General features: G+C 38.7%; 12 protein-coding genes across 17 annotated transcripts in view; 7 read left to right on the top strand and 5 right to left on the bottom strand.

Moving 5' to 3' along the window:
- The window catches only part of LOC106306923 (probable serine/threonine-protein kinase DDB_G0278665), a 2,593-nt gene extending 2,345 nt beyond the window's left edge, over positions 1–248 (bottom strand). The window contains exon 1 of the mRNA XM_013743715.1: positions 87–248. The gene's annotated coding sequence lies outside the window, so the exon portion shown is untranslated. The remainder of the gene's footprint in view (positions 1–86) is intronic.
- A 775-nt stretch (positions 249–1,023) lies between these two features.
- LOC106302017 (transcription factor TFIIIB component B''-like) lies at positions 1,024–4,220 on the top strand. Of its 2 annotated transcripts, XM_013738525.1 has the most exons (15): positions 1,024–1,117; positions 1,250–1,282; positions 1,414–1,473; positions 1,579–1,737; positions 1,819–1,886; positions 1,982–2,152; positions 2,245–2,314; positions 2,405–2,538; positions 2,627–2,855; positions 2,935–3,029; positions 3,106–3,152; positions 3,260–3,452; positions 3,571–3,715; positions 3,801–3,913; positions 4,016–4,220. In XM_013738525.1, exons 3-15 carry the CDS (start codon positions 1,431–1,433, stop codon positions 4,169–4,171), a joined length of 1,623 nt encoding a protein of 540 aa, XP_013593979.1. In that variant the 5' UTR covers positions 1,024–1,117; positions 1,250–1,282; positions 1,414–1,430; the 3' UTR covers positions 4,172–4,220. The 2 variants fall into 2 exon arrangements, with proteins under 2 accessions (XP_013593979.1, XP_013593978.1); XM_013738524.1 differs by having other exon boundaries at positions 1,250–1,473.
- A 6-nt stretch (positions 4,221–4,226) lies between these two features.
- LOC106302018 (phosphatidylinositol/phosphatidylcholine transfer protein SFH2-like) lies at positions 4,227–5,804 on the bottom strand. 2 transcript variants are annotated; one of them, XM_013738526.1, is made up of 5 exons: positions 5,546–5,804; positions 5,211–5,266; positions 4,728–5,056; positions 4,570–4,644; positions 4,227–4,454 (listed from the first exon to the last, which is right to left on the bottom strand). In XM_013738526.1, exons 1-5 carry the CDS (start codon positions 5,617–5,619, stop codon positions 4,404–4,406), a joined length of 585 nt encoding a protein of 194 aa, XP_013593980.1. In that variant the 5' UTR covers positions 5,620–5,804; the 3' UTR covers positions 4,227–4,403. The 2 variants fall into 2 exon arrangements, with proteins under 2 accessions (XP_013593980.1, XP_013593981.1); XM_013738527.1 differs by lacking the exon at positions 5,546–5,804 and having other exon boundaries at positions 5,211–5,510.
- Positions 5,805–5,910: 106 nt separating this feature from the next.
- On the bottom strand, positions 5,911–7,088 carry LOC106303603. Its single transcript, XM_013739890.1, has one exon. It carries the CDS (start codon positions 6,899–6,901, stop codon positions 6,089–6,091), a length of 813 nt encoding a protein of 270 aa, XP_013595344.1. The 5' UTR covers positions 6,902–7,088; the 3' UTR covers positions 5,911–6,088.
- A 2,169-nt stretch (positions 7,089–9,257) lies between these two features.
- LOC106304100 (40S ribosomal protein S25-4) lies at positions 9,258–10,327 on the top strand. Its single transcript, XM_013740487.1, has 4 exons — positions 9,258–9,407; positions 9,495–9,569; positions 9,743–9,877; positions 10,091–10,327. The coding sequence occupies exons 1-4, from the start codon at positions 9,405–9,407 to the stop codon at positions 10,202–10,204; spliced, it is 327 nt and encodes a 108-aa protein (XP_013595941.1). The 5' UTR covers positions 9,258–9,404; the 3' UTR covers positions 10,205–10,327.
- Positions 10,328–12,360: 2,033 nt separating this feature from the next.
- LOC106306142 (glucose-1-phosphate adenylyltransferase large subunit 3, chloroplastic) lies at positions 12,361–15,650 on the top strand. 2 transcript variants are annotated; one of them, XM_013742627.1, is made up of 15 exons: positions 12,365–12,460; positions 12,783–13,012; positions 13,097–13,222; positions 13,294–13,464; positions 13,532–13,624; positions 13,701–13,784; positions 13,861–13,916; positions 13,992–14,085; positions 14,170–14,355; positions 14,453–14,533; positions 14,626–14,712; positions 14,795–14,899; positions 15,010–15,116; positions 15,200–15,260; positions 15,371–15,650. In XM_013742627.1, the coding sequence occupies exons 1-15, from the start codon at positions 12,394–12,396 to the stop codon at positions 15,470–15,472; spliced, it is 1,650 nt and encodes a 549-aa protein (XP_013598081.1). In that variant the 5' UTR covers positions 12,365–12,393; the 3' UTR covers positions 15,473–15,650. The 2 variants fall into 2 exon arrangements, with proteins under 2 accessions (XP_013598082.1, XP_013598081.1); XM_013742628.1 differs by lacking the exons at positions 15,200–15,260; positions 15,371–15,650 and having other exon boundaries at positions 12,361–12,460; positions 14,795–14,868; positions 15,010–15,110.
- A 472-nt stretch (positions 15,651–16,122) lies between these two features.
- Positions 16,123–17,682, top strand: LOC106306144 (protein RER1A). Its single transcript, XM_013742630.1, is given in 4 exon segments — positions 16,123–16,395; positions 16,398–16,615; positions 16,700–16,862; positions 16,959–17,682. Coding segments are annotated over 4 exon segments (558 nt in total). The 5' UTR covers positions 16,123–16,269; the 3' UTR covers positions 17,010–17,682.
- Positions 17,553–18,514, top strand: LOC106306145. Of its 3 annotated transcripts, none has more exons than XM_013742633.1 (4): positions 17,553–17,641; positions 17,899–18,084; positions 18,205–18,342; positions 18,406–18,514. In XM_013742633.1, the coding sequence occupies exons 2-3, from the start codon at positions 17,905–17,907 to the stop codon at positions 18,292–18,294; spliced, it is 270 nt and encodes an 89-aa protein (XP_013598087.1). In that variant the 5' UTR covers positions 17,553–17,641; positions 17,899–17,904; the 3' UTR covers positions 18,295–18,342; positions 18,406–18,514. The 3 variants fall into 3 exon arrangements, with proteins under 3 accessions (XP_013598087.1, XP_013598085.1, XP_013598086.1); XM_013742631.1 differs by having other exon boundaries at positions 17,576–17,681; positions 18,406–18,510; XM_013742632.1 differs by having other exon boundaries at positions 17,576–17,681; positions 18,205–18,443.
- A 186-nt stretch (positions 18,515–18,700) lies between these two features.
- On the bottom strand, positions 18,701–20,050 carry LOC106306143 (F-box/kelch-repeat protein At4g39240-like). The gene has a single exon (XM_013742629.1). It carries the CDS (start codon positions 20,035–20,037, stop codon positions 18,913–18,915), a length of 1,125 nt encoding a protein of 374 aa, XP_013598083.1. The 5' UTR covers positions 20,038–20,050; the 3' UTR covers positions 18,701–18,912.
- Positions 20,051–20,396: 346 nt separating this feature from the next.
- Positions 20,397–21,701, bottom strand: LOC106304811 (F-box/kelch-repeat protein At4g39240-like). The gene has a single exon (XM_013741201.1). The coding sequence runs from the start codon at positions 21,677–21,679 to the stop codon at positions 20,555–20,557; it is 1,125 nt and encodes a 374-aa protein (XP_013596655.1). The 5' UTR covers positions 21,680–21,701; the 3' UTR covers positions 20,397–20,554.
- Positions 21,702–23,136: 1,435 nt separating this feature from the next.
- LOC106306387 (probable LRR receptor-like serine/threonine-protein kinase At2g16250) lies at positions 23,137–26,538 on the top strand. The gene is made up of 4 exons (XM_013742989.1): positions 23,137–25,357; positions 25,450–25,581; positions 25,679–25,701; positions 25,777–26,538. The coding sequence occupies exons 1-4, from the start codon at positions 23,451–23,453 to the stop codon at positions 26,337–26,339; spliced, it is 2,625 nt and encodes an 874-aa protein (XP_013598443.1). The 5' UTR covers positions 23,137–23,450; the 3' UTR covers positions 26,340–26,538.
- Positions 26,539–26,602: 64 nt separating this feature from the next.
- LOC106306389 overlaps positions 26,603–27,415 on the top strand; it is a 1,527-nt gene continuing 714 nt past the window's right edge. Inside the window, exons 1-3 of the mRNA XM_013742991.1 lie at positions 26,603–26,841; positions 26,921–27,039; positions 27,385–27,404. Of these exons, the coding sequence (XP_013598445.1) occupies positions 26,696–26,841; positions 26,921–27,039; positions 27,385–27,404 (285 nt within the window). The 5' untranslated portion in view covers positions 26,603–26,695. The remainder of the gene's footprint in view (positions 26,842–26,920; positions 27,040–27,384; positions 27,405–27,415) is intronic.

Raw genomic sequence — 27,415 nt, 5'->3', positions numbered from 1 at the left:
CCCCCCATAGAAACGAAATCCCTAATAAATCAATACCACAAATTAAGCAAAACAGTTGCTCAGAGAGAGAGTTACAACAATCGAACCTGCTCCCGGAAGTTTTAAAACGTCGCCGGAGAAGAGGAAGACGACACTTTCGCTTCTGTTAAGACTGAGAAAGCGAGAAAAAATTGATGAGTACTGCTGCGATGATGCTCGCGAGCGAGGGCTTTGCTTTGTTCCTCTTCTCTTTTTAGAGAGAGAGACTGAGAGCAAAAGGGATGAGAGGGGAAAGCGACGAATATAAAGTCTTTTCCCGACGCTTTATTTCACGCCGTTAATTATCCGGTTTACAAGGCCCAAAACCATACCAAATTATTTCGTTTCTTATTGATGTTCATCAAATCAAATCATACCGTCGTTTACAAAATTAAACCCTTTTACCAAGTTAAACCGGTTCGGTTAAGTGCCTTGTGGGTGTTGTGACGCCATCAGAGCTAGAAGTGACTTACGGTGAGTAATGACGTCGTTAGCTGGGGCCGTTTAGAACCCAAACTATACTATAATTCCAAATTTGAAACTTTAATAATATTCGAGGGGGCAATTTTATAAAACACACGAAGGAAACCATGTCCTTGTCTCGGTATCTTACATGACACGCGACCTGGGAGATCTGTGAAGAAGCCAACAGGGAAGTAAAAAAAGAGACAGAGTGTTTCACTCTTTGTTATGTTAGATAATATTACACTTTTACATTGGTTATATGACTATTAGCTCACCTGGAAAATGTTTCCGAGCTTCCGCAACCCTCTTCCGATTTTGGCCAGTTCACAAGACGCACTAGTTGTGGAGAAAATGAGTAAATTAAGTGAACCACGTGTCACCAAGTATCGATTTGGGCCTTACGTTGTAGAGTGGACCTCTCATTTAAGCCCATTAATAACGACAAGGAGCCTCAAATCCGTCCGCCTTATATTGTTAAAAGTTTCGCGGGTTTTTAAGTGGGCAGGTTCTGTTTCGAAACGACGGCGTTTAGTAAATCAATCTCATCGCCCTTGCTTCTCTCTCCTTGTTCATCTTCTTCACTCCTAAAACCCTAATCTTATCCAGACTCAGAATTTCTCCGGCGACCCACCCCGTAAGTTCATTAACGAATATCCGATTTCTGGTTTTCGTCTACTCTTTCTTATTCGACCAGAGTGATCGACATTTGTGTTTGTTTCTGGACTCATTTTGTTTTTCTTTTCCTCTTGGAATCCGATTTTTGCAGGTCCGCTGTAAAGTTGCCTCCTTTTTCCATTTGGTTAGTTAGTTTCGGTGGTGGAGAAGCTTTTGTTTTCATTTTCTCGTCGATGCTGATTGAGGAAACAACATTTTTGCCGTGTGTCACTGATCTTGTTTTTGGTGGCTTTATCTGTTTTTTGTGTCGAAAAGGGACAAGTCAAAGTCTTATGGATTTAGACTTCGATGATCAACCTCCTGCTGCACCAGCTGGTAATTGCTTTTTATTTCCTTTATCCACTTTGATTAGTTTCACTACTCTCTTTTTTTTATTTGGATTAAAATCATTTGGCTGAAACATATGGATTTGGGATTTAGGAATAGCTAGGGCTGGTGCAAAGTTTAAACCGAAAGGTAGACCACAGCCCAAGAAGAAGCAACTCTCTCTTTCAACCTCCCAACCAACAACACTCTCTACCCTTCTTCCCAGTGAAATGCTCTCAGCAACACAAAGCCAAGATCCTGTTTCTCTTGATGGTTTCTTCCCTCTTTCAGCCAACTTGTATTTTATATGTTGTTTTCAAAAATATCTTAAAGATTTGGGATTCTGTTTTGCAGATGTTTCAACTGTTGTCCCTGATAGTGAACTCATTAACCAATCCACCGTTGTACCAATCTCTAAAGAGGTAAGGTCGCTTTCTCTCTACCTTTTAAATTGCTTTTTAACGTCTCTGCTACGTGTTTTCTCATTATGCAAAACGTTTTTTCTTCTTTCTTTCAGAATGTATTCTCACAAGGGCTTTCTGTTCTTCGTCCTTGTTCTAACGTAAATTCCGAGGGAAAGAAATGTGATAATGGCACAGAGGCGGCACCTGCAAATCCTCCTGATGATCCCAAAAGTCTAGATTCTGCAACGTTTGGAGATTTTGTTACTCAAAGTATGCAAACAGGGGTATGTGTGAGAATACTCTTTTTATGCTGATGTCCCACTTCTTCTACTCTAAGTTTACTTATTATTTTTCAAGTTTTAAAAATTTGTTACAGGATGACGAGTGCCATTGGAACATGGAGACTCTTAATATTATACAGGAGGAAGGCATCACCGCTGCATATGGTAATTTTAAAGCACTGAATATTGAAATTCATATGCTTTGATTCTGTCAAATATATCTAGTGACCGAAACATAATGTTGTACTTGTGCAGAGCAACATAGTGGAAAGATCCAACCAAAGCCTAGATTGCAAGACGCTGTGATTGAAGAACCTGAGTCTCATTACTCTGTTGATTATCCAACGGCTGCTAACCAGTCTAAGGTTATGGTCACTGCGACGAATACGGTAAGAAAGAATGTTTTGACAAATTGGGTTTAGCTTTTCCAGGCGCACTGTTTTGAGTTGGCTCCGCTTTTTTAATACTTTTGATCAGGTTCCTGGCGGAGAGGAACACGAAGATCATGTTATAGGAGAAGAAGGAAATGGGTTGGGGACTACAGTAGAAGAAGAAGCAACACGGTCAGGAAGAGAAAGCAAAAAGGGAAAATCGAAGAGAGCTAGAAAGCAGAAAACCACTAGTGAAGAAGAACCAAATAAGTCTAGCGAGACTCCTCAGAAGAAGAAGTTCAAGCATTCAAGTCGTTGGAAAAGAAACAGAACATGTAAACTAGCTGAACCAAATTCTCTACAACAGAAATTATAATCTAGTTTCTGACAAACTGTTTTCATGTTTTGGTCTAGTGGAGAAGGAATTGCTTGAAACTCCGGATGATGAAATCAAATTTCTGCCCATTAAAGATATGCTTCGCCTTGTTGAATATAGAGAATGGATGGAGGTTTTATTTAAATACATGCTTTCATTTGAGCTCTGTTTTGCTTGGATCCTCATCTTTCCTTCTTGTTAATATACAGAAAAAGGAAGCAAAGGGAGCTCCTGTTGTGCCGCCAACCCAAGAAAGGTACACTATAATTCATTCATCTCTGAGAAGATTGAAAGTGGGAGATGATAAAATCAAGAATGTTTTAGTTTGTATTCTTCATCTGATGGAGTGTATGTTATGTGCAGTAATACGAACGCATCGGAGGATAACCATTATTATTCACAAGGTTTTGACGCAGAAGATGAATTTGGTATGGCGGAGACTGAAAATCAAGAAAATAACGTTGTTAAACCAGACTCACCGGTGAACTATCAAACGTATATGAAAAAGACTCCCAGAACTAGATGGTCAAAGCAAGATACAGAACTCTTCTATGAGGTAATCAACTTTGATCTCACTGGTTATTTAAATGTGGGTGTTTTTTTTGCTGAAGATATATTGTTTTTGTTCACAATCGTTATAAGATCTTTCTTGTGTTTTTCTGTTTGGTCTAAAGCGAATTCAAGAGTTTGGGGGCAATCTATCGATGGTACAACAATTGTTTCCTGATAGAACGTGTCAACAGATCAAACTCAAGTTTAAATTGGAAGAACGAAGGAATCCATTGAAGCTTAGCGATGCATTATCAACTCGCTCGAAACGTGATAGATCCTTTCTCTCTCTCTGTGTAGTTTCTTGGTTGAGCGAGAGGAGAAATTAGAACGTTTTGTGTGTTTCTTCCTGTAGATATTACTCATTTCCATACTTTGATTAAGAAGCTTCTTCAGCAAGAAGCTGCAGCTGAAAGGGAAGCAGAAGATGGAGAAGAGGCAGAGACAACTACTGATGTTCCTGAGAATGTAAGCATTCGGATATATTCTTCTTCAAGTTGGCGCCAAAGTCTGTTAATTTTTTTTCATTCAGAAGAAGCTAAAATGATGTATGTATTTGATGTGGTGTAGGAGGAGCTTGCGAAGTCTGAGGAGACGGGTGATGGAGTAGCTGGCGTTAAGGAACCGGACGGTGGGGATATTGAGAATAACGGACGAGATGAATGTGAGGATAATGAGGGAGATGATGATGATGAGTTTTGGAATTCTTATAAAAGTGATATGTAACGACCATATGTATAAACAAATTAGTAATCTGTTGCATTAAGATGAGTGATTCTTTTGTTTTTCCTAAGAGAGTAGAGTTCTCTCTCTTTTATGTTGATGATCATGACAAATTGCTCATTTATAAGTTTTCTATCAACAAAACAACTGAGGAAGAAATGGGAACAATCATGCAACAATTACAGAGAAAGAGAGAGTCCTAAGCAGAGACAAGACGAGACTTCTAAAGCTTATTTTACAAGCTGGAGGCTGAAGATACTCCACCGAAGCAGCCTTTCAGTAAGAACTGCAAATGCAAAAAAAAAGTAGATAAGTATTCGGATATAATCAATCTTTTAAGGTGCTATAGTTTTTCGTTAAAAAAAAAAGGGTGCTGTAGTTTAATGTGTTCTTCTTCTTACCTTCCTCTTCTTTTTCTTTTTCTTGTCGACGAATGCCATCATCTGATGTTGCCTCGTCATTATCTCGTCCAGCGCCTAATTTACACATATAGTAGCGATCACGAAACAGAACAAGAAAACAGGGAGAGAAAGAGAGAGAAAAAGAGCTTCGCCTTCACCTTCTTGGTTTCGGACAACTGAAGCTGAAGCTGGTCAACACAACCAAGTGCAGCGTCGAGAACCTTCTCCTTCTCCCGAGAAACCACAACCTGAGCATCCACGGAATCGTATTTCTCCTCAAGATCTGCCATCTTCTTCGCCATCGCCATATACTCCTGCGTCGGCATAACCCTCACTCCGTCTGGGTACACATTCGCCTTGGCGAGTCTCCTTGGCATGTTCTTGGTTAGCCTCATGACTCCCACTATCCACATCAATAGTGCCATCACTACTCCGTATACGTACCATTTCCTCTCCAACAACGGATTCACATCCCGGTACAACAATTCTGAAATTTGAAAGTTTACACGGTTCAATAGAATTATTTATACCAGTAACCCCGGTTTTGAGCTAAACCAAAATCAACATCTGCAACATTCATCTTGCTTGTAAAAAAAAACATGTCTGGATTTCAAAAAAGATTGTTAATTTCTTCACCTTACCCAGGTTATTTTGTTGATCAGTATGAGCAACTATTGTATCCGCCATGATTAAATTCCTGTTGAATCGGTGGACATGTTACATTCTTCTTGTAGATGTTAATGTCATGGAACATGTTACATTCATCTCCAAACATATTACGATAAACAATTTTCCTAACCTTATGATAGTTAATATAAGCCAAAAATATCATAAATCTCACGTTCTGTGTGATTAAAGACTACAAATCCAAAGAAAATATGTATGATCAGTCGCAAGATTTGATTCCATAACCGTGAGATTCAAAGTGTTTAGGTGAGAAAAAAAAAAAAAAACATTTAACACCTTTTTTTTTTACCTGCTGATTAAAAGAAAAACCAAGGAAATAAGAAGAGAGAGAGAGATCGACATAACTCTCTCATGCTCAGACATCTAGAGAGAGAGAGCATTGACAAGGTTTTACCTTCTCTTGAATATTATTGCATAAAATTAGCTTTTTCTTTTTTGCTATTAATTTTTTGGCTTGACTCTTATATTAGAGAAATCATTTTAGTTACTGATATTTCTGTCAAAATAATTTTTAAAAATTAGTCTAAATTTGGTCATATATGCCAGATTTGAAAAGATAAAAAAAAATTGTTTTGAGTTAGAAATATTTGTTTTGAAAAAAAACACACAAGTATCTACCTCCACGAAACTAAATAGTTATTCTCTACGCACACCTTGTTGAAAATGGTTCACCTACCACATGGCGATAGTTGAAAAAAAAAATACTCTGTTTAGTTTTCCAAAGGTAACACAAAGCTAATCCGCAACGTAACATGATAATTTAACGTGAAGGGTATTTGCAAAAAACTATCGTTATTTGGTTGCAGTTTTAAAAATCTAAATAGACACAAAACTAATCATCATTCTGATTTCTCCTCTGCTTGGCAATGAAAGACTCGATCTTGAATCGGAGTTCGTCGTCGGAATCAATTCTTTCAGAAGACGCATCCGTCTCCGATCTCCTTAATCTTCCACAATAACTCTTCTTTAAACCCTCCATATTCTCTGACTTACTTCGTTGGTAACTTTGAATTTGCTGCCTCTCCTCAGACAAACTCTGTTTCTCCATATTCTTGATCACAGTTGTCTCCTGATGCTCAACTATGCTTTGTTTCTCCATCTTCTTCACCGAAGTGCTCTGTTTTGTTATGCTTCTTTTCACTCTCGTCTCAGAAATGCTCTGTTTCGCTACGTTCTCAGTTATGCTCTGTATTTCTTCCTCCGCTTCACTCTGTTTTGGTCTTGTTTCGGTTATGCTCTGTCTAGCCTCCTTCTCTGCTTCGCTCTGTTTTGCTCTGTTTCTCATCTCGGACCGTTGAACTCGTTCTTTCCTTGAGCTCTCACGAACAAACTCCACGTAAAGATCGTTGCTTTTGTACTTCGAAACAGCTTCTTGATTCCAGAGAAGGCCGGAATTCGCGATTAGAGTGATGACTATCGCGTTTCCTACAAGAAACGCGAGATTACGGTTTGCGAGAATAACCGCAGCGACACCAGAATCATGAAACGTCACAACGAGCTGGTAGCAGAGCTTAGAAACCGTAACCAGAACAACAATTGTCTCGATCGCCCGAGAAACGATATCCAAGATTATCTGAACACGAGACTTTTTGGCAAGCCTCTTTGTCTTTCTTGGTTTAGTTTTCTGAGTGGTAAAAGAATCCATATTTGTGACGAGAAGAACCGAACAAGCAAACAAAAACTAACAGAGAAGGTTTGATCTCTATGAGAAGAAGAGACCAATTTGTATTCTCAGTTTAGATTCATGTAGAGAAGTTGAGAATCTACTCTGAGGAGAATATGTTTTTTTCTTTATTCTTTTTTTCTTTTCTTTCTTTACTTTGTTTCTTGAGAGAATTGAGCTTTGATCTATGTGAGTATTTATATAGTGTCCACTCAGTGCGCTTGATAATTTCTTTCAGCAATTTTTTAATAAATAAGCTGATACTACAACTCAAGAACAAACAGTAAATTTAAATGTATTGCATTCTAACAAAACGCGGTTTTACTATTGTTTTTTGCATTCATTAAATGTTAAACGTGGTATAAATTCTCTTTACAGGAAATCCTGCACAGCTTCATAAGATTTTCTTCTCTAAAATAAAAGAAATTTTATACCCATGCATGGTTAGTTAAAACGATCACTAGGAATTGATAACTATAGGAGAAGATTAAGAGCATGTTAATTACAAAATTCACTTCTTAGAAGAGCTTCTTACTTACAACTGCTTAGTAATTGCTTGTTACAAAAATCTTATATACAATAGATTAATCAGCTGTGGAAAATTGTCATTGGTTATATCCTACTAGACTCTAAAAGGCAGAAGGAAATATTTGAGATTTTTTTCCAGCAAAAAAATATTAGATTAAAATCAATACTTGTATTACTTTTGATTGAAACAAAACAAAAGCAAGCCTCGCACTATGTTAGTGACTTAGTCCATTTTGTATTTAATTTACTAGTCCATTAAAGCAGCTACCGTGAATTGATATGTGAAAATTACTTGTAGCACGTAGTATTTATTAGTTGATATTCATAAACTTTATTGTAAAAGTTTTTAGGACTTGAATAATCAGTACAACAAAGCATGCCCACTGTGACACTATGCCGTAACAAATTATTATCTAATTTGTTGTGGGATATATATTATGAATTAGAAATACGCATATTTTTCGGTTATATATTAGGCTAGACTTGTATATATTATGGCCAATATGAACTTTATATATGATGTGTTTGTCTCGTGGGTTAACTCATACTCACTCTGTTCCCAAAAGAAGGATTTTCTAGAGTATTCACGTATATTAAAAAAATAATTAATTTTTTACAATTGAATTTATTATTTATTTTACTATACATTTTCCAATAAATATCAATTAATAGTATTCAACCAATTCAAATATTTTCAATTAATGTTTCTCAAAAGTATGCAATTTTTCAACGTTAATTACTAAAAGTACCTTAAAATTTTAGAAAATTTATCATTTTGGAACAAAAAATAAATCTAAAAAATTTTACTTTCATGAACAGAATTAATATCGTATAACAAAAATATCAGCACTTAATATACATTCCACCAGATGTCATGTGAGGAAATTGAGAAATAAATAAAAATATAAGTTGCAATTACTTCTTCATTAAGAGATGGAGAAGTGGCTTGTAGGTCAAAAAAACCTTTGTTGTTTCTTTAGTGTCTTGTCTCTTTCTAACCAAAAGCAGAGACTCATGATTTCAAATTTAAAATTTTCATTATTGGATACACTTTGACAAAAGCTTCAGTTCCTTTATCAAAAAGTTTAAGAGGAGAATTCATTATTGGTGGTGTCTTCGTTGTTTCATGACATCCACAAGTGTAACGTGTCTTCGGATTTTGATCGGATCGTTCATAACTTGTCCTATTAATGCCAGTAGAAAGAAGATCATATAAGTTGCTCAAAGAAAAAGAAGAAGATCACATATATCGCCCAATTATCTACATACTAAATCTTTGTTTTTTACCCTCATATGTGAATTTTCATAAATTATGTAGAATTGTCGGCCATAAAATCGTTTGTAATATTTTTCCAAATTTGTAATAGCATAATACATATACAACGTTTAAAAAAATATTTGTTTTTGGTCATTATTATTCCGTGGCAGCGAATATTTATTGTGAAGTCTTTTGGTCAAATAAAATGTGAATTATAACCATGTTTAGACATACAATTTTTTTTTCTTGATAAATCCTATCGGCTATCCGATCGGCCCGGGAGAGGACATACAACTTATTTACAGTCGATGTTTTATTGGTTTAGTCAATGTGTTCGATACTACGAATAATAGATTACCATTTACCACGTAGAAGGTAAGTCCATCGAAAATGTTTATTAATTATCGTCTCATTTTTTTTTTTTGGCAGTTACAGGGGCAAATTTCCCTTCTTGTTTCTCCTTTATCAAAGTACAACAAGACAATCTAAAGATTATATGGGCTTCAGTTGAACAAAAAAGACATTAATATGGGCTTTTTATTAAAGCAGCCCAGCCCGCATACACATTAAGGTGAAACCTCAGGAAACCTAGAGGTTATAAGAGCAAACCCTAGAACGATCTCTACCTTAGCCTCCTCCTCCTCTTCTTTCACCACCTCTAATTCGCCGTTAGCTCCTCCCTTCTCCGTCTAACTCAACATGGTATCTCTACGTTTCTTCCCTCACTCTCTTTAAGCAGATCTATGTTTCTTCTTTCTCTCGTCTGAATCGTTATATTTCATCTTACAGGCGCCGAAGAAGGACAAGGTTCCGCCGCCGTCATCTAAGCCTGCGAAATCCGGAGGAGGGAAGCAGAAGAAGAAGGTTCGTTTTCTCTCAATCATGCTCTGGTTCCATACATATATATGCATGCCAGCTACATGTAGGTTCTGTGAAATGTGATGTTTAATTTAGCTGTTCACATGATGAGGGCAACATTGTTTTGATATTGTTATTGGATTTTCATTTTGTTTGTTGTTGAATGTTGTGAAAAACAGAAGTGGAGCAAGGGAAAGCAAAAGGAGAAGGTGAACAACATGGTCTTGTTTGATCAGGCTACTTACGACAAGCTTCTCACCGAAGCTCCCAAGTTCAAGCTCATCACTCCTTCCATTCTCTCCGACCGTATGAGGGTATGTTTATTACCCACTTCTTGTCTCTTTAATTTTACTAGTTCTTGTCTCTAAATCAAGTTAGTTAGTATGATCCTAGTTAGTAATATGATTTTACTACTGGGTTGCTTCAACAATATAACTAAGTAGATAATTAAATTATCAGTCTCGATCTTGTCTAGAACTTCAAAACAATATTTATTATTATAACACTGTGAATGTTGATAAATGCAGATTAACGGGTCTCTAGCAAGGAGGGCTATTAGGGAGCTGATGGCCAAAGGTGTGATCCGGATGGTCGCTGCTCACTCGAGTCAGCAGATCTACACTCGTGCCACCAACACCTAATATGTTTTTGCTCTTTGATTTTCTTTTTTCTTACCTCCTTTGTTTGGTTCTTGTTAAGAATCTTGTTTTCGAGATATTTTATTGCACTGAGACTGCTAAATTCTAGTTATCCATTGGCTCCTCGTCGTAACATTTTCTTCAACTCGTAAGCACCAGTTCCGATTTGATGCATCAATCAATTTATAAAAACTTAATTCATCATGAATGAGAATTGCACTTAGTTTTACGAAATATCCGAATAGAAATAGCTTAACTGAACATAATTATAACTAATATGCTAATTAGGTATGGGTGTTTTTAACTCAACCCAAAGTACCGACTTTAACCCGAAGTGGAAAAACCGAATCCAAACTGTTTTACAAAAATATCTGAATGGGACTTATGACTATGAGTACTACTTTGGACTTTAGTTATAACCCGAACCGAACCGAAATCTGAATTAGGATCCGAAAATATATGAAATTAGTTAAATATGTTAATGTTTTTATATATATTAAGGTGATTTAGATATTTTAGAGTATTTAAAATATTTTTGTAGTTTGTTTCATTTGTTATTTTGAATACTTTTTATTTAATATAGATAGTTTAACTAATTTTTAATTATATTTGTAAATAATTTATATATTTTAAAAAATTTTGGGTCAATTTTCGAGGTTTTTAAAAATATATTTTTGTACGATTTTAAACATTGGTTAAATCCGATCCGAACCGAACCCGGAAGGAACCGAACCGAACCCGATCCGATAATTAGTAAAAACCGAATAGTACTTATGAGCATAACACCGAAAATCCGAAAATTTGAAAATCTGAATTACCCGGACCGAAACCGAACGGACCACCGAACGCCCAGAGCCTAACGCTAATTAATTTCAGCAAGAAATGGTTCATAAATAAAATAAGAAAATGTTAGTTCATATAGTACGACTCGGTTGCTCACACCTTTAGAAATGAAAGTGTTCAATGATAAGTTTCACGGTCACGTAGATTGTATACATTTGTCTTCTAACCAAAGACTTCTAGTGTTTATATTTAAGCTAATTGGACTTACGCTTGAGTGTAGATTTTTAAAAATAATTGTCCGACATATAAGCATTATCCTTGCGTGATGGGCCCTTCCATCTCGCCTTCTCCCCCGTTAATCAAAGGGGCCATTGCTATTCTAATAAAAAACCTAATCCTACAATTACAATTTGCATAAACATCGCCCTCGACAAATCAACTTTCTCCTTAGACGTTTATTATTGCAAATCCTCCCTTAAAACTTGTAACCACTATAGGAGTAAATCTCATAGAGATACTATAACATTTTTGGCGCGATATGACGTGTACGGACGATATAGCGCACCTCTAGACTGGGCCAATGGGAATAGAATGGGCCTGGGCCCACATACAAGTAGACAGAATTGTTGTCGAGCGCCACATGTCCCGAAGCAAAAAGTATGGGAGAAAGGAGAGTCGTTCATTTTGGTTCAGTGACCTTCATTGTCAGACACAGACACCTATGCCTTTGTTTGGTAACATTTCACATGATCTTTGTGAAAGATGATATTATTATTTTACTGTTTCAAATTCAAATAAAAGATTCACTTGTACAAAAACTACAATATTGTTTAAAATTTATTTCTAGATAAATATATACGGAGAACGTGGTGTATCCTAATTGTTCTAATAATAACTAATTTAAATCAGATATTTTAGATACTATCGAGAAGCGTAGATATTTTTAGTTTTTTTACTTACTAAAAATAAAATTTAAGAATTGAGCACCTTTTTCTAATGGGAATAAGAGAATACAACAAACTCAAAAACATAAACAAAAAAAATAATTATAACCAGAAGATGAATTAAAACTGTAATTTCCTGCTTTGAACAGAGAGAGAGAGAGAGGAGATAAAAAAAAAATACAGAATAAATAAGAGATCAAGCTTTGGAAGCTCCTCACTGATCACTTCGCCTCGTTCTCTCCTTTGGGTGCATGAAAGACATATCACGTTAAATCAAAACCAGACAATACGAATAAGGTCTTTAAATTCTGGTGAGTTCTCTCATCTGTTCCATCTTCTTCTAGATATATCTCTGTCTTGTGTTAATGATTGTTTCGTTTTTTAACTATCTGGATGTGTTAATGTATAAATGTAAGGTTTTCATAAAGTTTTCACCTTTGGAGGTTTCCTATTATTCATTCTCTCATGATACGATTTTTTCTCGCTTTTAAACAACGTTACATGGAGTTTCTTCTTCAGAACTGGGTCAAAGGTCTCTTTTTTCCCCCGGAAAACTCTTTCCTTTTTGGAAAATTTTGGCCATGAACATGTCAGTTTCCTTCCGTTTTTTTTTTTTTTTTTTTTTGTGATCCAGTGATCTGATAACTTACTCGGACCCAGACACTTGTTCGGTTCATTTTAAAAGTTATAATCTCCTTTTTAGGCAACTGTTGTTGTTTCTGTGTTTAAAAAGATTTTGTTACCTACTTACCTGCACAAAGATGAAGAGATACTCTCGCTTGGTACTTGGTTACAGTATTTGTGTGTTGTTTCACTTTACTTGTTTTACTAACAAGCTTTACGATTCTGTCCAGTTTCATTCCAGATGGATTCTTGTTGTTATTCGGGTTTGGGGACAAACACTGTCTTGTCCAAAGACGGTTACAAGAATGTAGAGAACAGATTCTGGGGTGAGAAGATCAAAGGAAGCTTCTCTAAACCTTTTGCTTCAGATTCAAGTTCCAAGGAGTTCAGTTTCCGAAAATCGTCGAGGCCAGGTGTTGCTTACGCGGTTGCTACTTCAAAGAATACTAAAGAGGCTTTGGTAGGTTAAATGATTTAGACTCATCAATAACTCTTTTGTCTTTAGAGATTTGCCTTAAATTTGATTGTTTTTATGGTTTTGCAGAGACTAGAGCCTTCGATGTTGGGGGAGAGAAGAAAAGCAGATCCCAAAAACGTGGCTGCAATCATTCTGGGAGGAGGCAACGGAGCTAAACTCTTCCCTCTCACCAAGCGAGCTGCAACACCTGCTGTTAGTATTTATTACTCATCAAAAGAAAAGTTTTTTTTTTTTTTTCTGATTCTTCAATTTTTTTTTGGAAGGTTCCTGTGGGTGGATGCTATAGGATGATCGACATCCCGATGAGTAATTGCATTAACAGTTGCATCAACAAGATCTTCGTGCTCACTCAGTTTAACTCGGCTTCCCTCAACCGCCACTTGGCTCGTACTTATTTTGGGAATGGCATCAACTTTGGAGATGGTTTCGTTGAGGTAAAATATAACAATATGCTTTCTTTTCTCCGGAGTCAAATATATTTAAGCAAAGGTTTGGCCATAGGTTCTAGCTGCTACACAAACTCCTGGTGAGGCGGGGAAGAAGTGGTTTCAAGGAACAGCAGATGCTGTTAGAAAGTTTCTGTGGGTTTTTGAGGTATGAAATCACTTATTTACTTTGTGATTCTTTGAAATGGTCTGAATGAATTAGTTGGTTTTTGTTAATAATATAGGATGCTAAGAACAGGAACATTGAGAATATTATCATCTTGTCTGGAGATCATCTCTACAGAATGAATTATATGGACTTTGTTCAGGTAATAAACAAAGTTTCTCTTAAAATTATTAAACTATTTTTTGCTGACAAACTCTAAACACTATGCATTTAAATAGTACCATGTGGATAGCAACGCGGATATTACTCTTTCGTGCGCGCCAGTGGGTGAGAGGTTAGTTTCTGTAAGCATTGTGATGTTCCTTTGGTTTTTGAGTTTGTAACCTTTGGTTTGCTTTGGTTCATTCAGTCGTGCATCGGATTATGGACTAGTGAACATTGATCGAAGCGGACGTGTGGTCCATTTCTCTGAGAAACCTACTGGCATCGATCTCAAATCTATGGTAATCTTTTCTTTTTTTTATCTCCAAATAAAAACGAAGATTATGTTCTGTTGTTGTTTGACACGGTTGTAATGTTGGATGCAGCAAAGTGATACGACAATGCTTGGACTGTCTCAACAAGAAGCAGCGAAATCTCCGTACATTGCATCAATGGGAGTCTATTGTTTCAAAACCGAAGCTTTGCTGAAGCTTCTGACAAGGCGATATCCGAGTTCCAATGACTTTGGCTCTGAGATTATTCCTGCAGCTATAAGAGATCACAATGTTCAAGTTAGAAAAAAAGAAAAGAAAACTCTTTTCTGTTTTAAACAATTTCATAGAGTTTTTTTATTGGAAAATGATTCAGTCAAAACTGTCTTTTGTTAAGGGATACGTCTACAGAGACTACTGGGAAGATATTGGAACTATAAAGAGCTTCTATGAAGCTAATCTTGCTCTCGTTGAGGAGGTTTGTTCGATATTCAATCAATACTCAAAAAATGTCTCTAACTTTTGTGATCTTATGTCTCTGAACTTTTGGTTCTCTTGTTGTTATTGCAGCATCCCAAGTTTGAGTTTTATGATCAGGATACACCTTTCTACACTTCTCCTCGGTTTCTACCTCCCACCAAAACCGAAAAATGCCGCGTAATAAGTCTCTTCTTTGGCCTGTGATTGATAATAAGTCTTGAATCACCAATGAGTTTGGTTCCTTTGATCCCTTGTGCAGATAGTGAATTCGATAATATCACACGGATGTTTCTTGGGAGAATGCAGCATCCAACGTTCCATCATTGGTGAAAGGTCACGTCTTGACTATGGTGTTGAGCTTCAGGTCTCTGTGTAAAAAAAAAAAAAAAAAAAAAATCTACTCAGCTTTGATAGTGTTGTGACACATTATTGGGTTCAAAATCTGACTCTAGTGTTTTTCTTCTTCTCATGCAGGATACTTTGATGCTGGGAGCGGATAGTTACCAAACCGAGTCTGAGATAGCGTCTCTACTGGCGGAAGGCAATGTTCCAATTGGCATTGGCAGAGATACAAAGATCAGGTAAGTCTCCTTGTGTCATTCTTCTTCTCAGAGGTTTTAGTTCCTAAAGTCTAATGTTTTATCTTCTTTTTGTTACACTGAAGGAAATGCATCATAGACAAGAATGCAAAGATCGGGAAGAACGTGATGATCTTGAACAATGACGTACGCTTTCTTGTTCATTATTGATTATTTACATTTTTTTGCCTTCGCTGATCAAGTCTTCCGAGTGATTCAACATTATTATCAACGGGTTTTTGTGGGTTTGGTTTCAGGATGTGCAAGAAGCTGATAGGCCAGAAGAGGGGTTCTACATTAGGTCTGGGATCACTGTGGTTGTGGAAAAGGCCACCATTAAAGACGGCACTGTCATATGAACAGCGGAGTGATCTGATTGAACACTCTGGTCCAACGATCTAGCCGGACGTTTTTGAAGTGAAAACAGAGAGAGAGAGAGTATATTGCTATGTAAATTACTTGAGAGTTTGGAGTCTTTAGAACCAAAACAAAGTTTAAGCTTTTATAATAAGAGTGATCTATATCTATCTTTTTTTTTTTTTTTTTTTTTGTCAGCTACCCATCTAAGCTAGATCAACCGGTGGCACACGAGCCGAGCCGATCTTCCGAGGAGCAGTATCTATTGTCTCTTTTTGAATACATAAAATCTATCTTTCGATTTGGTGAATGTCAAAGTCTTTATTTCCATAGTATTCTCACACATTCAAAAACAAACGCGAAACACATAAAATTAACAATGATTAACATGACTCGATCTGTATTCTCATCACAGAGTAGCAGTGGCAACAAGAACTTGTGATAAAACACATTGAATGGTGGGTGTGTCTAACTTTATCGGTGCACTCTTACGTAAATAAAAAATATATAAATAATAACCCAACCGAGGAAACCAAACAAAAGAGAAAAAATCAAATCGTTTTAGGGTCAGATCTACTCGGTTTTGTGGATAGAGAGAAGCAATCAGCATTTTTCATCATTCTCTATCATCATCATCATCTCCCGTAAGTCCTTTCAATCTTAATGATCTGAGATTTCGATCGATCGATTTTGTTTGGAAACGTTTTGCTCTGTGAGAGTTTGTTTTCGCTTCTGTGAATGCTTGTGATGTGCTCTTACTGTTTTTGGTACGGTTTCAAATATCAACACATGAGATCAGATGGACGTAAGCGGAGGAGGCGATAGTGTGGCAACGCCTGTTCAACAGAAAGCGCACGAGGCCTGGAGGATATACCAGCACTACCTCGACAAGACTACTCCTCTTCCCACTTACCGGTGGATTGCTATGCTACTCTTGTCGTCGCCCTTGCCTTCTCTTTGAGGGTTTTCTACATCCAGGGCTTCTACATCATCGCCTACGGTCTTGGAATCTACCTTTTGAATCTCCTCATCGGCTTCTTGTCTCCTCTTGTTGATCCCGAGGCTGCTGATGGACCTTCTCTTCCCACTAGAGGTTCTGATGAGTTCAAGCCTTTTATCCGCCGTCTCCCCGAGTTCAAGTTCTGGTACTTCTTTTACCCTTTCCTGATAAAATGGTATAGGAATGCTTTTTCTTGTCTCAATCTTTTACTATCTCTCTCTCTCTCCAGGTATTCAATGACAAAGGCCTTCTGCATTGCGTTTGTGATGACATTCTTCTCGCTGTTTGACGTTCCTGTCTTCTGGCCTATCCTGCTCTTTGTTCTCACCATGAGACGCCAGATCTCTCACATGATCAAGTACAAATACATCCCTTTCAGCTTCGGCAAACAGGTCAAAACATCATCTGGCTAATTCGCATTTAAAAGTCTTTTTTTATTTTCTTGGTTTATATATTTTTACTAACTAACTCTTTGGTTTGTGTTGCAGAAATATGGTGGACGGAGTAGTAGCACCAGCAGCGGCTCACGTGCGGAGTGATCCTGGCCCCTTTTTTCTTTAACTAAAGAAAAAGTAATTTGTTGTTAGAAAACCATTTTGGACTACTGACAGACAGATCTGCTATGCAGCTACAAGTAACAATTAGATGGGTAAACGTAAACACACCAGAAGAAAAAAACAGGATGGGACTAAATTTTGTTTTTTTTTCTTTCTTTTTTTTAGCTCGGAGAAAAAATTGTTCGTTGTATGTATTATTTGTTTTGTTGCTTTACTGTTTTGCAAATAATTCTACCAATGAATTCGGCTTCAAACTGGACTAAACACCTCGCATGACCCTCTGTGCTTAAATTGTTTTACAAATACCATTGCAAGACATCGATTAACCACCAGTTTCTGTGTGTGTTTAAGTCGCATAATAATATACAAATGAGTGTGTTTATTTCCAACTCCCAAGTCCCAACATTGGTGGTAATCAAGGTTTTATTGGGCCCTTGTAAAGGCCTAGTTATCTTAGTAGAGTCGGCCCCTTTTTTAGTACAAAACGCAGCGTATTCTACCCCTTGTTAGCCAAGGTCCGTGTTCTTCTCGAACCGACTATATATGCATTCATCGAGACTCATTGTTTTGGCTAGCAGAGAACTCTAGAAGCAGCAGCAGGAAGAGAAATAAAGGTAAAAGCTTTCAGAATCATCTCCGCAACGTTGTCGACCTGTAAGTTTCCACTTTCATTTTGATTTATTTTTTGTTCGTTTCTGTTTGGCATTTGATCGAACACTTGGTGCGTACCTTGCTTATTGTTGTTGGAATCGGTTGGTTTGGATGTGCTTGAGCAATTAATACCCAAAGATAGATAAATTTTCAGTTTTGCTGCTAGGAACACTATATCTACTTGGGTTTCTCTGTGTTTACTTTGGGATGGACTTTGCAGGCAAAAATGGAGACACCACCAAAAGATGAAACACAAAACCCTCCTCCGAGACCAGCCATGGCTTCATGTAGGAGGAAGGTAAAGGAAGATGCCACTTTCTTTGAGGACGTCAAAGATCACATCGATGAGTTCATCCATGCCTCCATGGATGAACACAAGACCTGTTTCCAGAAGACCATCAGCAAGGTTCCTCTCTTGTAGTTTTGGTTCTCAAAAGAAAGTCTCGCTGGTGTTCTCTGATTCGTACTCTGAATACTATCTATGTGACAAATCTCTCTCTCCTGACCTATGTGGATTGATTTTCAGATGTTTGGATTATCCAAGGCTGTGGCTGAGAAGCAGGCCGAGGGAGGAGTCGAGAGTCAGTTGCCTCTTCAAACGACAGTGTCGGATTAAAGAGTTTGGTTCCTTCTCATCCCGTGAGCTTCGAAGATACCACATGTCCTTTCCTCTTGTTTATCCAAGTCATTTTGTAAATCAAAATTATCAACGTCTTTGACCTTTCTATCTGACGGTGAATAATCAATCTTTTGAGTTTGTGTTAATTACTCTTGGTAGTTCCCAAAATATATATAACTTTGGAAAACAGTGAAGCCCTTTGTTATATATAATGCACGATGTGTAAGGTATTTTAGGTAGAACTAATCCGGCACCAAACTCTTAAGAGGAAATCTTCATCTTTATGCTTAACTTGCACATAAACAAGTTGAATGCACACTACTATAATATCGCCCTAAGACCACGTAGAGCTTGGCCATGTTAAAATTTCAAACAATTCAAAAGTACATAGCTGTTGATAAAAATAAAATAAAAACCACATCCATAGATTTGTAAAAGAAAGAAACAAGGGCAAGAAAATTCAACATCTTGATCAGACCAAGCTGCTCCAATACATTTTCAAACTTAAACATAAAAATAACAATCCATATATTATAACATATAAGTTGATGAATGATGCATCGGTATCTCAAAGCCAAAGGTAACTAGTGACCTCCCGCACAATGGAGTGTGGCATCAAAATGACACAGACAGAGATCGTACAATGGTAGAAAAACCTTCCGAAGCAAGCACAAGACCAGACCACAAGATCGTCCCCCAAGCCTCTCCTCCTTCCCTCCTCTCCAACCCGATCTCCGTATACCAAATCTCCGTCGAACACTTTTCAACGTTACACAAAATCGCAATTTTGCCACCACAATTCGCCATCTTAGTGACATCACGGACACCAGGAAGATCTTCAAGACCCTTCACTCGGGTCCAAACCCTCGAGACAGGATCAAACTCCCATAATATGTTCTCCTGGTCAAAACTGTAGAGCTTGTCATCAATGACGCAAGAACCCACCCTCCACTGCTTGTTCAACAACAAGTCCCTCTCCAAAACTCCATCTTTGGGATCGTAAACAAAGCTACTATCTCGATCCATGATGCAAATCTTATCATCCATCACGAAGCTCCTGATCGTTTTCTCATACACCTCCACGTCAGACAAACCCCTCACAGTCTCCCAAGTTTGAGTCTTTAGATCAAAAGCCTCCACCCAGTTCGGAGACAGAGGGTCACACCCTCCGATCACATACAACTTCCCGTCGACGATCCCCGCGGCGGCGCAGCCGCGTTCTTGCTTCATGTTAGGGAGGGAGCGACACGTGTAAGACGGACAGTCGATGACAAACGCAGTGGAGACGAAGCTGTCGTCGACGCTTCCACCGAGGAAGTACATCTCTGAGCCGACAACGACGATAGACATTCCCCAATAGGGAACCAAAGGGAACGAAGGGACAGGAACCAAACGGTGTTTAATCTCTTCTTGTCCGAAACTAGGTTTGATGAGATTGAGAGTGTACCATTCAAGGGTTCGTGTACAGTAAGGTCTAAGCGCAATGTAAAGTACGTGTTCTGTGCGGCGGCGTGCTGAACGCTCTGTGTAAATCTCCGGCGAAGCGATGAGACGCCTCAAGGTTGTGGAGACCAGAGAAACCCACGGGTAGTAACATCGAGGCACGCGTGCTAAGCAGTTCAAAGAGATTTCATCTGGAAGTAGTAACAGCGACGATGGCGCATCATTATCATCATGCAATTTCTTCGGCGATTCTTCGGCGTTAGCGCCGGAGGAACTTGTAACGCTTGAAAGATGCATAACCCTCGTTGTAAGATCGCGACGGCGAAGCAAGGAAGCAACCTTGTATTTATTTATATTTAATCGTTTAAATGGGCTTAGGCCCATATCGTTTACGAAACGCTTCCATTAAAAGAAATTTAAAACAAAAAATTAAAATGTCATCATAAGGAAAACTATACCGGTTAATTAATCTTTGGAAACAATGAGGCCTTTGATATTTTCGTTGGCTGGTAGAAATAATAAATCATATCAAACTTAAGGGAAAATCTTCATCGTTAGGCTTAATTTTTTCTTCAAGAAGTTGATCCAATCTATAAGATCCCCTAAGACAAAGTCTCGCTCCACGTAGAGCTTTGACCATGTTAAAATTCAAACAATTCAAAAGCATGGTCGATAATGTCACATAGCTTATTCGTAAATAAATAAAACAACTTCCAAATATTAGTACAACAAAGGAACAAAGGCAAGAAAATAGAGCATCCAGTAGTTTATAGCCTTAGATCTTCATCTTGATCAGACCTGCAGCAATACATTTTCAAAATGACACAGCTAGAGATCGTACAACGGGAGAAAAAGCTTCCGAAGCCAGCACACGAGTAGACAACAAGATCGTCCCCCAAACCTCTCCTCCTTCCCTCCTTTCCAACTCAATCTCTGTATACCAAATCTCCGTCGAATGCTCTTGAAGGTTAACCAATATCACAAGTTTGCCACCGTAATTCACCATTTTGGAGCCTTCAGCCTTATCAGGAAGATCTTCAAGACCCCTCACTTGCCTCCACACCCTCCCGAGAGTATCAAACTCCCATATCGTATTCCTCCGACCAAACGAGTACAACTTGTCTTCGATCACGCAAGAACCCACACTCCACTGTCCGTTCAACAACGGGTCCCTCTCCAACCTCCCTTCTTTTGGATCGTAAACAAAGCTACTCTTCCGATCCATCAAGTAAATCTTATCATCAATCAGGAAACTCCTGATCATTTTCTCATACATCTCCACCTTGTTCAAACCCGTCACAGTCTCCCAAGTCTGAGTCTTTAGATCAAAAGCCTCGACCCAGTTCGACGACCGAGGTTTGCAACCTCCGATCACGTACAACTTCCCGCCGACGATTCCCGCGGCGGCGCAGGCGCGTGCTTGCTTCATGTTAGGGAGGAAGCGACATGTGTAAGATGGACAGTCGATGACAAACACAGTGGAGACCATCTTTTCGTTGACGCATCCACCGATGACGTAAATCTCCGAACCGACGGTGAAGATGGACATTCCCCAGGAAGGAACCGGAGGGAACGACGGGACAGGAACCAAACTATGGTTCACTCCATACGCTTGTCCGAAAGGTTTGAGGTTGAGAGTGTACCATCGAGGGGTCTCTGTAACGCAAGATCTAAGCGCGACGTAAAGGACATGCTCCGTGCGGCGAAGCAGTGACCTTTCTACGTAAATCGCCGGCGAAGCGATGAGACGCCTCAATGCTGTGGAAACCATTGAGACCGACGGGTGGTAACATCGGGGCACGCGTGCTAAGCAGTTCAGAGATAATTCATCTGGAAGTAGTAACAGCGACAGTGGCCTCGGACCATGCACTTTCTTCTTCTTCTGTGGCGGCTTCTCGGCGTTAGAGCCAGAGGAACTTGTAACAGTTAAAAGATGCATAACCGTCGCTGTGAAATGTCAACCGCACGAAAGAAATGCGAAGATGGGGCCTACTATTTATAATTTAATCGTTTAAATGGGCTTAGGCCCATATCGTTTACGAAACGGTACATCTTGAGTCTTTTAAACGGTACTAGTATCTTTTGTAATTTTCTTAATTCGCATAGAATGTATCGAGATAACATATTTGTGAAAACATTGTAGTATTGGTTAACTTATTTGACATTCATATTTATGTTAATTTTGCAGTTATATAAACCACCACCTGATGAAATCCCAAAAATCACGAACAAAAGAGATCCAAAGAGAAAGAGAATCAACGAGAATCTGTCGGAACACTCATGAAAAGAAATCGAAGCTCGCGAAATCAAGAAGACGTTGAAATGGCGGAAACAATTGCTTTTTCTCTAAAAGTGTAACAAACTTAAACCATATCTTTCGTTAATTAATGAATGAATGTTAAGGGAGTTTATATACAAGTATGGTAAGTGATATTTACACATGTATTATGTACACATAAAGTAAGATATCTACATTTAATATTCTATGTTATTCATTCATGACTTCAAAATCTCTTTATATACAAGCTATAAGATCATAACCCCATCGATACAAAGAAAACTATTACAATTGAGATAAGGAAATAAACTAATAGATAAGTCTAGTCCATATATAACAAAGTATATTGTAATAGGTCAAATCTAATTCAGTTTTGCAAACATTGAATATCAATTTGTACTTCAGATAGTTTGAATATATGATTAGAATTATTGTCACATGTAAAAATAGCACCAAAGTTTGACTGATGTTAACTTGTTAGTTATCAAAATGTGCATCTTCAATCATACAATAATGTCAATCAAATTGTTGTATATCTTGGGTTTGACTTTTGTGGGTGTGGGTGAAAATGCTGACTAATACAATGTCACTTGAACGTAGACTTTTTTTGATTAATTATCTTTAGAGCCACGATTACTTATCTTTAGCGATTTAATACGAAAAAACTGTAATTAAATTATGTATAGAATCAAATCAATTATTATTCTAGCTACTCGGAATTCTATCATTGATTTTAACATTTCTATAAAAAATGGATAATATTTTAAAATATTAAAAAATGATATATATTGAGAGTTCGTTAAGCTGTCTTGGCGGGATCGTTGAGAGTCAAAAACTCATCAAGACGATGTCGTATCCAAAATCTAACCATAAATCTTGGGAACGACGTGCCAGCGCGTATATAACGAAAGATCCCATCTCTCACTTTTTTCACTTCTTTTTTTGTTAAATTTTTTTTCTTACTTTTTTCACTTCTTACACTCTTTGTTGTCTGAATGGCCGCTGTTCTTGACCAGTAATGAAGCTTTCTCTGTCCAGAACAGTTCCGTAACAAACTACAATATTAAAATATTATTCAACTTGGTTTCGTATTTTTTTTAAAGACTTTACATCTTTCTCTCTCTAAATCTAGACGAAAAAAAGATGGAAGAGTTAGAGAGAGAAAAAAATGATTGGTAACCAACAACGGGTTTTGATTCTGTAAGAGCACAGAACATTAATTGCTAGAAAGTCGCAGAGGGTACAGAGAGAAGAACCTATTTTTATCTTTGTTGGTAAAAATCATAGAACGTCACCAAAAAAGAAAGTTTCCTTTTATATTTGATTTTGAGTGATGGTTTCTCAATAAATTGCAAAGATTCTCTCCAATTGAATCTTAGGAGTTGAAGCTTTAAAGGGTCTTCAGATTTTATCATCAGAGTTTAGAGAAAGCATGACGGATCAGAAGAAGACAATCTTGCAGCTCTTCTTCTTCTTCCTCCTCTTGTTGTTAGAGTCAACGCTCGAGCAACAGACAAGTTCTTCTTCCCCAGTTGAGAAATCGGCGCTTTTGGTACTAAGGTCTTCTCTGGGGCTCAGAGGCAGAGATTGGCCTGTCAAAGGCGATCCTTGTCTGAACTGGAACGGCGTCAGATGTGATCAGAACGGTAGTGTAACTCATATCAACATTTCACGGTTCAGAAGAACAAGGGTTGGCAATCAAAACCCTCAATTCTCAGTTGACTCGCTCGTCAGTCTCACCCGTTTAGCCTCCTTCAACGCCTCAAGGTTCTCACTTCCAGGCCCAATCCCTGTTTTATTGGGATCCAGCCTGTTGACTTTGCGGGTGTTGGACCTTAGCTCTTGTTCCATCACAGGAACCATCCCTGCAAATTTGAGTGGGCTATCACGCCTCACGTTTCTTGATCTTTCCAATAACTCAATCCAAGGGAACATTCCTCTGTCTCTTACGTCTCTTCAGAACCTATCATTTCTTGATCTTTCCTCAAACTCTGTAGATGGTTTGATCCCTGCTAGTATTGGGGCACTCTCAAAGCTCCAGCGTCTGAATCTATCACATAACGCCCTGTCCTCCTCCATACCTCCATCACTTGGAGATATGTCTGCTTTAGTTGAACTTGATCTCAGCTTCAACGACCTGTCTGGTTCGGTTCCATCCGAACTCAAAGAGCTCAGAAACTTGCAGACACTTGTAGTTGCTGGAAACCGCCTTTCAGGATCCCTACCTACTGATCTGTTTAGTTTCATGAGTAAACTCCAGATCGTTGACTTCAGAGGCTGTGGTTTCACCGCCGTTTTACCTTCTACCTTATGGTCGTTACCAGACCTAAAGATTCTAGATCTTTCTGGAAATCAATTCTCCAACGAGCTGCCTAATACCACTGTCAGTTTCGGTTCTACTGTCTCATTGCTAAACATGTCAGAGAACATGTTTTACGGCAATCTCGCACTTATACTGAGGAGGTTCCGAGTTGTTGATCTGACAAGAAACTATTTCCAAGGTAAAGTTCCAGACTTTGTGCCCATCAACGCTTCCTTGAGCAACAATTGTCTTCAGGGGCCAACGAGCCAACGAGGATTGTCGGACTGCTCTTCGTTTTACTCCAGTAAGGGATTAAGTTTCGACAATTTCGGACAGCAGCCAGCACAGGAAAAGAAGCCTGAGTCTCCCTGGTTAAGCCACAGGATTAAAGTGATAATTGCTGCAGTTGGAGGGTCTATTTTGGTTATGCTCGTTCTCATATTGTTGCCGATAACAGTGAACTTCTGTGTCCGTAGAAGAAACAGGTCATCAACCAGTACACGTCCTAGAGGGAGACACAACGGCGTTGGCCCATTGCCTCCTGATGAAACACTTCCCTCGGAAAGAGGAGGAGTCTCTGTAAACTATGCGAGTCTTGGAACGTCATTCACCTATCAACAGCTGCTCAATGCCACAAAGGAGTTCGGAGATGCGAACCTGATCAAGAAAGGAAGATCAGGAGATCTATTCAAGGGAGTTCTAGAAACCGGAGTTCAGGTCGTTGTGAAGAGAATCAACTTGGAGTTGATGAAGAGCAACGAAGCGTATCTAACGGAGTTGGATTTCTTCAGCCGGTTTGCTCATCCGAGAGTAGTCCCGTTTGTAGGCAAATGCTTAAAGAACACAACGCAAAAGCTCCTGGTGTATAAGTACATGATGAACAGGGATTTACCGAGCTCGTTGTTCTACAAATCAAGCTCCCTTGTTGACGACGGATTGAAATCTCTGGATTGGATCACCAGATTGAAAATCGCATTGGGAGCAGCAGAGGGGCTTTCTTATCTGCATCACGACTGTTCACCATCTATAGTCCACAGGTATTTCACCATCATTCCTTTACATTCAAACCAACAAGCACAATGTGTTCATAGTGATGCTGATTTTCTCCAATGTGACTGTGTTTTAAAAGAGATGTACAAGCAAGCAGCATTCTCCTGGATGATAAGTTTGAAGTAAGGCTTGGAAGCTTCAGCAAAGCTTGCCATCAAGAAAACAACGGCCGTCCAAAGAAAATCGCCCGCTTGCTCAGCAGACTATCCCAGTAAGTGTCTCTCCAACACACTGAGTTGAACACCTTAGCTAAAATTAGATTAAACATATCTAACAAGAAGCTTCTTTCGTTGTTCACTCTCTTTCAGGTCTTCTCAAGAAAGTGTTCCTGGTGAGTTCATCATCTTCAAATGTTAAAAATCTAAATTCTTAAATCTCAATATTCTAACAATCTCTCTCTCCACAGACTCTCCAGCAACAGCAACATGCGCATACGATGTCTACTGCTTCGGGAAGATACTCCTGGAGCTAATCACAGGCAAAATCGGAATCAGCTCATGCGAAGAGCCCCAATTCAAAAAGATCCTAACGGAGATAATCCCCCACATCTCATCACAGGACAAAGAGCCGATCACAAACATTCTAGACCAATCCCTCCTCGTCGACGAAGACCTCTTGGAAGAAGTCTGGGCGATGGCGATCGTCGCCAGATCCTGCCTCAACCCCAAACCGACGAGGCGTCCGCTGATGAGACACGTGGTGCAGGCGCTGGAGAATCCGCTGAGAGTGGTGAGGGAGGACAGCAGCGAGTCGGAGAGGTTCCGCACGATAGGATCCTCGCGAGGGTCGTCGAGCAGCGGAAGAGTGTTCGGAAGCTGGAGGCAGAGCATTTCTGATCCCGTGGCGGCGGGGACGAGTAGCCTTCTGTCTCAGGCGGAGGGTTTAGCGAGATCCGGAGGTATGACGGGATCGTCGACGAGGGGAAGTAGCCGTGGCGCGTCGAGTCGACGAAGTATGAAAGATGTATAGCGAAAAAACGAACTCACACTATATATTTTTTTCACATTTTCTTTTTTCTTTTGTGGTTATGATTTGTTTATCTTTGTTCATAAGATTCCCAGAAATTTATAAATCAAACACGACCAGTTTTGATTTGGTGATTATCTTTGGGGGAAATTGTGTCAATTTGGAGAAATATGTAAATTGTAATACCTTTGGGGGGGGGGAAATAACCATAAAAATAAAGTCTTATGGGCCAGTGATTGTGAAGCCTATTGGGCTACTTTGGGCCGTAGGGTTGGTTTAGTGCTATGTTCTTCACGAAGTCGTCGTCGTCCATTTTCATAGCGTTTCCTCCTTGAGATTCTTCTTCGAGAGAGAGAGAGATGGCATCGCTTTGCAAGTCAGCGCTATTGAGTGGTTCTAGAAATTTAGTATCTAGATCGAGGATCGTAACTCAAAAGTATCTCAATCTTAAACCGACAACGACGACTTCAGCTCCTTTTGCTTCATCCATCCCTCGCGCTTCAAGGTGAGCACTCGAATACTGAACCATGTTTTTGTGAGATTGTGTTTAGTAAGGAACTTTTTGTCAATGCAAATTGTTGAAGGGTTCTGTCGGCTTTGGGAAGCGTTGAAACGATGATTCCGCTTCACAGTGCGGTTGCTTCAGCTCGGCTCCGGTCAAGCATCGCTGCTGATTCCTCTTGTTGGAGCATGCTTTCCGAGGGTAATTTTTCATCTCTTTTTTTCTTGTTTATTTTCCTTAAATTTTCTGCCCTTTGTGCTAGTTTTTTTTTTGTAACTGCTTTTGAAATTAAAAGTGAAATTGGAGATTTATTGATTAGTAAGCTAGAATCTCCTTCATGGAATAGGGTTGAAACTCTTAGATGGCAATCTTTTTGTATGAAATGGGATTTTAATAGATGGATGGCTTCGATGATATGGGTTCTCAATAAGCATGACTCTTTACATAATCATTTTTTTAGATATATATGTTTGGTCTTAGATTCTTTATGTGCTTGTTGTGTAAACTTTGCTTTTCTGACATGTCTTCTTATACTCAATGCAATAGGATTTGCCACGCCTTTGTGACCCCCCCCCCC

The sequence above is a fragment of the Brassica oleracea genome, chromosome C7, assembly GCF_000695525.1.
Source record: "Brassica oleracea var. oleracea cultivar TO1000 chromosome C7, BOL, whole genome shotgun sequence".
Lineage (NCBI taxonomy): Eukaryota > Viridiplantae > Streptophyta > Magnoliopsida > Brassicales > Brassicaceae > Brassica > Brassica oleracea.
The sequence above is the reverse complement of the archived record's forward strand: the minus strand, read 5'-3'. Positions and strand labels throughout refer to the sequence as shown.